This window comes from Esox lucius, chromosome 7, assembly GCF_011004845.1.
Source record: "Esox lucius isolate fEsoLuc1 chromosome 7, fEsoLuc1.pri, whole genome shotgun sequence".
In the NCBI taxonomy this organism is placed as follows: domain Eukaryota; kingdom Metazoa; phylum Chordata; class Actinopteri; order Esociformes; family Esocidae; genus Esox; species Esox lucius.
Window position 1 is genome coordinate 29,169,882 of NC_047575.1, and position 12,098 is coordinate 29,181,979.

General features: G+C 37.8%; 1 protein-coding gene across 2 annotated transcripts in view; it reads right to left on the reverse strand.

Annotated features, from left to right (window-relative positions):
* arhgef12b (Rho guanine nucleotide exchange factor (GEF) 12b) overlaps positions 1 to 12,098 on the reverse strand; it is a 90,658-nt gene that overhangs the window by 34,069 nt on the left and 44,491 nt on the right. For both annotated transcript variants that reach the window (XM_013134593.4, XM_029120924.2), the window contains exon 4: positions 2,395 to 2,493. In XM_013134593.4, the coding sequence (XP_012990047.3) occupies positions 2,395 to 2,493 (99 nt within the window). The remainder of the gene's footprint in view (positions 1 to 2,394; positions 2,494 to 12,098) is intronic.

Genomic DNA, 12,098 nt, shown 5'->3' on the forward strand with positions numbered 1-12,098 from the left:
GGACAAGACGGGGCAGACAATGGGAGAGAGCATTTTAAACAGTCACAGATAACATCTACAGATCAATCCATCCATTACATTGTTGATACAAAAGGCAAAAGTACCCTATCAACACTGTCATGTTAAACCCTGTTTCCAAAAAGCTTGGGACGCGGCGTAAAATGAAAATAAAAACAGAATGCAATGACGTGCAAATCGTATAGCCCTAGATTTAATTGAAAATAGTACAAAGACAATGTATCAAATGTAGAAACTGAGAAATGTTATTGTTTTTATAAATATACATGCTCATTTTGAAATTGATGCTAGCAAGACATTTCAAAAAAGTTGGGACAGGTGCCTGTTTACCACTGTGTCACTTAACCTCTTCTTTTAACAACAGTCTGGAAGCATTTGGGAACTGAGGAGAACAATTGTTGTAGTTTTGAAAGTTAAATGTATTCCCATTCTTGCTTGATATAGGATTTCAGCTGCTCAACAGTTCGGGGTCTTTGTCGTATTTTTCATTTTATATAATGCACCAAATTTAATAGGTGACAGGCCTGGATTGCAGGCAGACCAGTTTAGCAACCGGACTCTTTTACTACAGAAACATGCTCTTGTAATACGTGCGTAATGTGGTTTGTTATTGTCTTGCTGAAATAAGCAAGACCTTCCCTGAGAAAGATGTTGTCTGGATGGCAGCACATGTTACTCCAAAACCAGTATTTATTGTTCAGCATTAATGGTGCCTTCACAGATGTCATGCCATCACCCGTGCCATGTGCACTAATGCACCCCAATACCATCACGGATGCTGGCTTTTGAACTGTGTGCTGATAAGTCGAATGGTCCCTCACCTCTTTAGCCCAGAGGACTATGATTCCCAAAAATAATTTCATATTTAGATTTGTCAGACCACTTCGCCTGTTATGAGCTCAGTCCCAGAGAAGGTGGCAGCGTTTCTGGATCTTGTTTATATATGGTTTAGTCTTGCATGGTAGAGTTGTCACTGGCATTTCTGGATGCATCGACTTACTGTGTTCACAGACTATGGTTTTCGGAAGTGTTTCTGAGCTCATGATTTCCACTACAGAATCGTGTCTGTTTTTAATGCAGTGCGGCCTGAGGGCCCCAAAGTTCACAGCCATCCAATAATGGTTTTTGGCCTTGTCCCTTATGTACAGACTTTTCTCCGGATTCTTTTAATCTCTTAATGATATTATGTACCATAGATGATGAGATCCCCAAACTCTTTGCAATTTTACTTGAAACCTTGTTCTACAAGAAACCTTGTTCTTAAATTGTTGCACTATTTGCCTGCATAGTCTTTCACAGAGTGGTGAACCCTTACCCATCTTTAATTCTGAAAGACTCATCCTCTCTGAGATGCTCTTTTTATACCCAATCATGTTATTGACTTGTTGCCAATTAACAAAATTAATTGTGAGATGTTCCAGTTTCTAGTCTTTTGTTGCTATTGTCCCAGCTTTTTTTTATGTGTTGGTGGCATCAAATTCAATGTGGGCATATATTTTTCAAGAAACTATAACATTCTTTTAGTTTCAACATTTGATATGTTGTCTTTGTACCATTTTCTAATGAATTTACGGTTTAAATGATTTGGACATCATTGAATTCTGTTTTTCTTTACATTTTACATAGCATCCCAACTATTTTGGAAACGGGGTTGTAGAATAGATATTCACATTAAAACATACCGCTCTTACATCATTGGTTTTCATCAACTAGATATGCACTTCAACTCCGATGAGACATAATGCAGTATAATATATATTTTCTGGCCCCAGTTTTTACAGGAATACCTGCTGGTCTCTGGCATAACTTCATAAAAAGTCCCACTGATTACGTTAATGATTTTTTCAAAGAGCCAGTGTTACGCAAGTACCCACTGATATCCGCTATTTTGAGGTTGGCAGATACAGGGTGCTTTCTATTTCACTTCAACAAATGTGACTCCAGCTTTAGAATGCTTTGAGCTATTAGCTTGTATCCATTAAGTTCTGCTCACAAGCTGTGTAGTAGATGTTATAACGGATTGCGGCCAAATCGTGATTCAAACCAATGCATGTCTTCTTTTCAACAGTGAAATATTACTTGATGATCTTCCCTGACATTTTCATGAACTTACTACAGAAAAAACTATTCTGATGCATGACAGCCACTACAACACATAGAATATTTTACATATTTATTAACATAATAGGAGTAATGTAAAAGACAGGTTATTTTTTTTCAAAAACAAGTGCCGTTATGAGTCATAAAATCGAGGATGAAATTGCCTTGCTGGACCATATTTGGGCTGCGAACATAATTAATAACATCGTTAGAAAACACTCATGCACTGAGGCTGAGTATTTCCAAGTAGATAAGAATAGATGGAAAAGGCCTCACCCTCTTTGACCAACTGCACAAACACAGGGTTGTCTCCGCTCACTGTCAGCCCGAAGCCATTCTCATCTTTCTGGATGATAACACAACGCTGGACAAGCCCTACACAGACAGACAAAAGGTTACAAACATCTGAAACATAGACAGGTTGGGACAGTGATAGAAACCAAGGATGTTGAAGTGGTTTGTGACAGGTGTCAAACTGGTGTCTCATATACATGTAGAGGAGTGTTTTTGGCTTGTCCTTTTCCTAAAATGCTGATGAGGCCTGATGAAAACTTCCTTCTAAGCTTTCACTGAGTGAAACCAACTAATTATTTATATCTCAGGGTATTACCTAGTTTCAAGTACTTCAAATCTGGGCAGAAAAGACAGTCAAAGCCTGACTCTTTTGACAACAATTTGTTCCCTGAACATGAAAGCAGTGTGTGCAGAAACCATAGTGTATATTGCAGTCACTCTATGTCCAAACAATGTTTCAAGGTAACATAACCAATATCGTCACTTGATCTGCTAAATATCGCACACCTGAAATTAAATGACCAGTTGGGAGAAAAAAAGTAAAAACAAAACAAAAAAAACGTGTTAAAAAAGTGTTAGAATTTATTAAAAGACTGCAACATTTCAGTCAAAGACCTCCGTCAGGCATATGAGAATAAATACCCAAATAATACTTGTGGTGTTAACTTTCGGATATCACTAGCTTGACACATCACCTTTCGAGGTAGCAAGCATTACTTTAACAAACAACCTCCCACCCACCTAGAGTTTTTCTAATGAAAAGGTCAGAGTTTGAAGGCTGCTGTTTTCATTATAGCAGAGCAACTATAACTGATTCTCCTTAGATTAAAGTGAATGAATTTTTTAAAGCCATATTTTCTATCAAACCAATGTCAATTATTACACCACGTTTGCCCACCAGGTAATTCATTAGGTATGAGTCATTTGTTCAAATATCTTTTTAAAACACCATGCCTGATTTGGGCCCGGTCCAACATAAACCTGACTAACTTATGCCCTTGCCATAAGATGGGAAGTGGTCAGCACATAGGTTACAAAACCGCATTATGCCATGATCAATACAAATTCTTGAAAACCTCAGGAAAACAGTTGTTGAGGCATGTTAGTCTGGAAAGGGTTACAAATGTTCTACCTAACAACACAATTTCAATGAGAATATTTTGGACTGTAGTGAATCTTCTCAGATGTGGCCTTTTAGAACATCATTCAGAGATCTGCAGCCCCCTCTCGCCTCAACTAAGGTCACTGTTCATAACTCCACCACCAGAAAGACGCTGGGCTAAAATTATAGATTAACGGCAGAGAAGAAAGTCAAACCACTGTTCACTTAAAAGAACATTACAGATAAGAAACAAATTGAAATTTGTGGGCAACATAGGCCTTTTAATATATGGGGAAAACCATACACTTCACTCCACATTAAGAACTTCATGCCAATGGCCAACCATGGTTGTTTGCAGTGTCATGGTTTGGGTATGCTTTGGTGCAGCAGGGACTAGCTGACTTGCCACCATTAACTAACACTAGAACCATCAAATGCGTACGCCAGTCGGTGTTTGAGTTTGTAATTAAAACGTGATTTTTCCAAGATAGGCGTATATTACTTTGTCCTGTTGTTAAAATTCTAAACAGACAAACAGAAAACTATTTACTTGTTTTTTTACCCCGTTTTCCAACTTAATCCGCCAACAGCCCACGGCACTTAGCGTTGGTACCCAGGCACTGATCACCCCTCACAGAATGCATGACGTTAATGGATACATGTGTGATACTCAGAGAGGAATGATCAGAGTTTGAATTAACTTACAATTGAAATACAATATTTTCATGACCATTCAAAACTTAATGAGGCTATTATTGAAAAATAATACAAACGACATAGGCTACGCATCACACGTTACCATTTTTCAAAAGGAGATTCAGCTTATTGTGTAGGCTAATTCATCAAATGTAAATCTACAAATGGATTATGCTAAAGAATATTCACAAAACAAAATACCAAGGCTATTGTTCACCAGTCGCCTATTACCAATTCAACAAAGGTATTACATGTTACTGTTTTTATATTAGTAGAGAAACAGAAACTAAATCGCACACACATCCTATCATGTCTCTTTGAATTTTCTCTGCTTATTTTACTGAAGATTAAGATTCTACAAATGTATTAGGCTAAATAATCATTCACGAAACGAAATACCAATGATATTCTTTACCACTAGAGCTATTGGCATTAAAATGAACTGGATAGCCCCACTACAACCCCCATAGGAGACCTGCAAAGACATAATGTTCACATAGCCTATTCGTTTTGGACCTTGTCTTTTTCTAATAACTCCTCTTGGTTTTTCAATAACTTGTCACCTATAGATTGGCTGTGTCATTTTCATTTTGTACATTTGGAGGGCCTAATAAACGATTGAAAATATTATAGCCTGTGTTCTTAGAAATAATCGTTCTTTGTATTATTTTCTTATTTGTTTTTTTTCGTATGATAAGACCTTCAATACAAACACAAACACATTCTGGTATTCATCAAATTCATAAACATTGTTAAACAAAAAAAAAATGTAATTCATGATTACATAGTTCGGCTCTGGCAGATACTGGGGGTTCCTCTCTAATGTGGGACTGATTTAGACCTGGGTTACCAGGTGTCTGCAGTTGATTATCAGATAAATCAGCTGACTCCTTTTTAATGGTTCATGTGGGACTGATTTAGACCTGGGTTACCAGGTGTCTGGAGTTGATTATCAGATAAAACAGCTAACTCCTTTTTAATGGTTCATGTGGGACTGATTTAGAACTGGTATACCAGGTGTCTGCAGTTGATTATCAGATAAAACAGCTGACTCCTTTTTAATGGTTCCTCTCTAATGTGGGACTGATTTAGACCTGGGATACCAGGTGTCTGCAGTTGATTATCAGATAAAACAGCTGACTCCATACCTTGTGGGGTAAGAGTATCAGGTCAAAAGTGACCACTTCCCTTTGTTTGCATGGAACGTCATAGAAGGCATAGGGGATCGGCAACAGTGGGGAGGGAAAGCCTGTTGAAGGTGCTGGTGAATTTTGCTTACACTTCTCCGATGTCCAGTTCACAGAGGTTAGACGAAGGGAAGGGGACAAGAAAAGGAAAACACAGACTATTGAGACATTTATACCATTTTATACGCAGCCAGTTTGCTTTATGGCACCACAGACAGTACCCAGGGTAATGTAATGAGGTAACCAGGACACACACATATGAGAAAATACAGCAAAAGACAAGAACATAAAAAAGGAAATATTGGGCGAAGGAAGATGAGAGACAAGTGTGACTATGCACCTTACTGTGTTGGCAGTCAGTCTGTATTTTAATTAATGTATGTTTGGAGAATTAGATTATTCCCTATTAGGGAATTGAAAAGTAATAGCGTGTTAGATGTTCAGTATTCAGAAGAAGGATTCTAAGCAAGGTTAAGCCCAAAATACTGCTCAGATAAAGGAAAAAAAACACATTCAAGTTAAATGTTTCACAACCTGGTTTTGCCTGACCGCATAAGCGGAGCCGGCCAAGAAGAATGACCGACTGACCGATGGACTGACTCTTGTTAAATAGCGTAGTGGTTAGAGACGTGGACCTGCAACCAATATGTTCTGTGTTCAAGCCTCATCACAAATTATGAGTCCAAACAAATTATGCATTAGGATTTGTTCAGGATAGACAAAAACGTTGCTAGCTACAACCTTCAGTAGCTACATTATAGTAAGCCTAAAATAAAACGGTTATATTGCGACTATTTCCGGTGCATCTTCGAAGAACGCATCCATGCATGCTTTTTGGGTCGGGATAGACAAAAACTTTTCTGGCTACAACCTTCAGTAGCTACGTTATAGTAAGTCTAAAATAAATCTGTTTACGGTTATATTGCAACTGCTTCAGGTGGATATTGGAGATAGGCATCCGTGCATGCTTTTTGGGGTAGTATAGGCTAGATCACCCCCCTTGGGCAGTAGAGGTTTCCACAATTCCCTCGTCTTTTCGTTTGACAAAAAAGTCAGTTATCGTCACCTATATTGATATGTATTTTATCAATGTCATTCATGAATGAAAGAAAAACGAACAGTGTTGTGCCATGAAATGAGATAGCTTTGGCAATGTAAAGTTCATATTCAGTCTCACTAGCATTTGCACAATTCTTATGTCTATTCCAATTTGAAAGTTAGTAGATAATATTAAGCCTATTAATGGCTAATAAGCTGTTAAAATGGCCAGTGACAAAAGCAATACAGTTCCTAGATGATAAGAAAACGTTAGTCAGTTTAACATAATACTTAACATATCCTACTTTTAATTGCGGGCTGGTTTAACTAGGCTTGCCTAGTTCCTTTTCTGGTTTTAACAGCAAGCTTGTTTTCCCTCCTTGTGGGTCAGTACACATTAAAAAGTAGCTCTGTAAAATGTTTTGGTACTCAGGACCTACCAGGAACATGTGATGGACCAGCAGAGGACAATGGATCAAAGGTTCAGAAAGTTGAGGATTGAGGTTGAACCCTGTTGGCAAGTGATTTGGTTTTGGCCCAAACATCGATGTCATGCTCCAGTAGGTTTTTGAAGTTGGCACATCTGAGCAACAAACCTGATCTGATTCAATAGTGGAGCAATGACTCCTTTTCTCTGATGCCAAAGAAAATTCAGTCAAGCATACTATAGAAACAGGGCACAACAGTCTATTCATACTCTATTGAGAAATCTGAAGTTAATTATGACAGCTGTGGCCACATGCAAATAATCACTACTGGTTAACACTGACAGCCGGCAGTCTCTATCCGATCACAACGAAACAAGCATGTTAAGATGACCCAGACATTTTTAATCCCAACTCTTTGGTGTGGCAAATAGGTATTCCAGAACAAAAAAAAAAAAGTTTTCTATGGTGCATGGAACTGGACATCTCCAAGAGATGCTTGAAGAGATTAATTTTTTTCCTTTTTGTGGGGTTGCCCAGCAACAGCAGGACTCTCTCTAAACAACCTCAAATGACCTCTAACAGGATGTCTAAACACAAGCTCATTTGGATTGAAACCTAAAGACTCCTGAATGACTTCTCATGATGCAAACAGGACTAGAAGCACCCCTAACCCCCAGTCTTTTTCTACATAGACTTCCAAGTCTGATGAAATCTCTCAAGAGCACCATGAGACACTCCCAACTGCTGTAGCAGCTGCTGGGAGATATTTGAAATACAAATAAATTGTGGTTGGATTGTACAACATACAGTACAGAGATCAAATATTAAAGATAACTGCCCTTGCTTGGCAATTTTAAATGATATTCAGTGAGTTTGTCTGATGCTTCAAAAGTATGCTAAATGATGACATATTGCAAATGACTCAAGATGAACTACACAACTCAATTTCAAAGGGTAAAGGGTATGCTCCAAGGGATAGCAACATTAAAGAATGAATGTGCCTTCTTCAAAGTTGTCAAAAGACGAGACACTGATGTCAAAACAATAGGGTTTTGTCCAATGACATTTTACATTATTACATGAGCCAGACAACAAGATAACCAGACATTATTTTAATCAGATTCTGCCGTTATGCTCCGGAAGTTACCATTTGTCACACACAAACACGGAATTGTTGCACAAATCTATCTTGTGATTAGGCAGCCATCAACAGCAATCCATTTTCATAAGGTACAATGTGTTTTAGACCTGGACCATGTTAAGCAGCTTACTGTGTATTATCGAGGGATATCATGTCACTTATCTGCAGTCCAAAACTAGCAGGATCACATGGCCCTGCAGAAGAGGTATTAGGATCAGATGAAAATGATGTTATTTTTGCACCCTGTTGCCATGTGGTTAGGCCTTCTTTCTATCTCATTAATATGTAACATCTTTATTCATCTTAGATCTCCTTCACATTAAAGCCAGGGCAATTTTCTATAGACAGAGGATTTACAATGATTACATTTTATGTTTCTGGCAAAGTCTGTAAAAGATTAGATAGATCAGTTGTTGACAGGCTAGGCAGTACATTGTATTATGCACTACATTACAACACTTGATTTATAACATACTTGAGACTGACAAATCTATCTTGTGGAACTCTGATCAAGAGATGAAGCAGCATACTGAACATATATATTGAACAATTATAGACCTGTATCAAATCTCCCTTTTATATTGAGAAGGTTGTCTTCAATCAACTCAGAAATGTTATGAACTCAAGTAGTCTCTTAGACAAATTTCAGTCAGACTTCTGGCCTCACCACAGTACTGAAACCCTGATAAAAGTTTTAAATGATATTTGGCTGAATACTGATATAATAACAGTTCTGGTTCTATTAGATCTCAGTACAGCATTTGACACTGTAGATCATAGAACACTTCTAGCTGGAAAATTGGGTAGGATTCTCCAGGACAGTCCTTAATTGGTTCAGAACTTATCTTGATGGCCCGAGTTACTTTGTCACCATTGGTAATCATGAATCTGATAGGGTGGCTAGGACATGCAGAGTCCCCCAGGGATCAGTTCTCAGACCGCTTCTGTTCAATGTCTATATGCTACCTCTGGGCCAAATTCTACAGAACAACATTAACAACCATAGCTATGCAGATGATACTCAAATACAATTAAGATGATACAAAAACAAGAAACCAGGCAGACCTAGTTCAGCCAGCCCACAACAGAAAGTGTTGCCATTCCGAGATTCAAACCCGGGTTGCCTGTACATTTGCCGGGTGTCAGTCTAGCCTCTTATCTATACGGACACCTGGCATCTGTATTTCCTCCACAAATCCTTTTTGCCACTGGCCGTTCTAATTGTTAACTGGCCATTTGTGAATGACATTGATATAGTTAAACTGACTAACGTTTCTTACTAAGTTTACCTCCACCACAAATAGCATCTATGTATGCTGTTTTCCACTGGCATTTAACAGAGTATTAGCCAGTAATAAGCTTTATCGGTATCTACTAACTTACTGGAAGAGTCATAAGAATTGAACAATTGCTAGCGAGTCTGCCAAAGCTATTTCATTTCATGGCATAAGAACATATTTTTTTCTTTCATGGCAAAACAACATACTTTTTTCTTTCATTCGTGAATGACATATATACAGTAACTATGAATACAAAAAGTTGAAAAGGAAGGTTTTGAGTGAGGAACAGAAGGATTAAAATTAAGAGACCACTGCAAATTGAACGCTTCGGTTCCTCACTCAAAACTTTCCTTTCCAACTTTTCCGGAGCTGTATATATGGCTCTCAAACCGTTGGAAAACAGATCAATAGAGTCACTGTGTCACTGTAAAGAGCACATACATGTCTGGATGAACCAAAAATTGTCTACAATTAAACCAAGATAAAACAGAGATTATTGTGTTTGGCAACAAAAAGAAAAATAACTAGTACGAGTAAAGAGCTAGATTCATGGGCCCTAAAAACCAGTGCAAGTGCATAATCTTGGTGTTCTGATAGACTCAGATTTCACATTTAACAATCATATCAAAGTGGTCACCAAAACAGCATTCTATCATCTTAAAAATATTGCCAGAATCAAGGACTTGGTGTCCCAAAAAGACCAAGAGAAGCTCATCCATGCTTATGTCTCTAGAAGTGTTGACTACTGTAATGGCTTCTTAACTGGACTCCCCAAAAATACTGTAGAACAGCTGCAGCTCATTCAGAATTTTGCTGCTTGAATGTTAACCAGGACCAAGAGAACAGAGCACATTACTCTGATTCTTAAATCTTTGCACAGGCTTCTGGTCAGTTACAGAATATATTTTAAAGTGGTGCTTTTAGTTTAAGAATCACTGAATGGTTTAGGCCCTGAACACACTTCTGATATATTTTAAGAATACAAACCGAGCAGGGCTCTTAGATCCATGAACACAGGTCAGCTAGTAGTCCAAACTAAACAAGGTCAAGCTGCGTTTAGCAGTTATGCTGCACACAACTGGAATAAACTACCAGATCTTAGACATGCTCCAAACATATACATTTTTAAATCCAGGTTAAAAACACTTCTCTTTTCACACACCTAAGACTAAGCACTTAAACTTAACTGCACTGTTTAGCCTTACAGCTTTTATAGCTTCCTATGTTTTTATCCCGTTGTTAATCTATTTCTATTTTCTTATTCTATCTTTCATTAGTATGATGTTGTTTTGATGTTTTCATTTGAGTATTTGTTTTTATTATTTTTATATTTTTTCTTTGTAAAGCACATTGAATTGCTTCTATGTATGAATTGTGCAATATAAATAAACTTGCTTGCTTGCTACAGTTTGAGCTTTTCCCACGAGAACACTTTGGAGATGCATTGACCAGATTTCGCCATTACGGATGGGGTAAACTGCTCAAACGCAGTCAACACTATATCTCCACCAACTTTTCATTGAAAGGTGGTACAAGCTGGCTGTGCTGACCAAGGTGAAATTCTTAGGGGTGACTGGATTCAAAGTGCTTCCAGATCTCTCATTTTCTTTGGTGTGCTACCAGATCTAAATTTTTCTCTGGGGTGATACCAGATCTCTTTTATTCTAATGCATCTTGTTGTTTTATCTGTATGCTCACATTTACAGTACATCCCTTTCCCCAGTGGTCAAATTCTAAACTTGTTTGCTCAAACTTTGCCTTTAGTTCCACTTCCCTGAATTTCAGGAGTACTTCTATAAGAGCCACTTTATTATAAACCACTTTCTCCAGAGGATTACCTAACAATTTCAAGCAATTCTTTGTGGTTGGTCATTTTTATAAGCCAGGTTGTACATGCAACTTCAATAAACTGTCACCAATATTAAAACATCTATGTTGACTGTCTGTGATTCAATCTATAGCAACATTTCTGTTAAAATACACTCATATATTTGGTCTCAGTAGAAAAGGTGAATAAATTTACTACTGTACCCACATAAAACAGTATTTCATGTGTTACAGTGTTTCCTCCAGCAGCTACTATTCCCCCAGCCTAACACAAGATAAGCATCAGCCTGGAGTTGTCTGTTTATCTGGCTGTCAGCTAGGGAGACACAGTGCTTCCATTTCACTGTCATTCTAGACAAAACATTAGGTCCTAGACTCCAGTTAAGCTTTAGTACCAGTATACTACTCACTGGACACCAAAAAGCAACAAAACAGTCACATAAAGTTTAAAGGATGTTTAAAGTATTTTACTATCAAAAGTTCATCCAATTGCTAACTAACTTTAGCACAGTGAGATGTCTACAGTAATAGCTAGCATGCTAGCTGATTTGTCATTGTGCTAACACTAATTAGCAATTGCATATACTTTAGATAGCAACTTCCTCAAAACTAAACGGAGACACAAATTGTACCCATGAGTTCATCTGACTGACAAAGTAGATAAGGGCCTCATTATCAAAATCTGAATTTCAAGCTGTACAGCTCCCACGTAGACTAGTGCATGTAAGCCAAGCACTTTCTCGTGTGTACGTACTGCATAATTTACATTCAATTATCTTATGTGACTGAGTGAACAGTGGAGTTCTACCTGTGGCTAGATCAATTACACAGCTTGAAAAGGTTGAAAAGGAAGGGTTTGAGTGAGGAACAGAAGGGTTAAAATTAAGAGACCACTGCAAATGGAACGCTTCTGTTCCTCACTCAAAACTTTCATTTTCGACTTTTTGGGGAAAAAATAACTAAGGGTATGCAGACTTTTGAACAGGG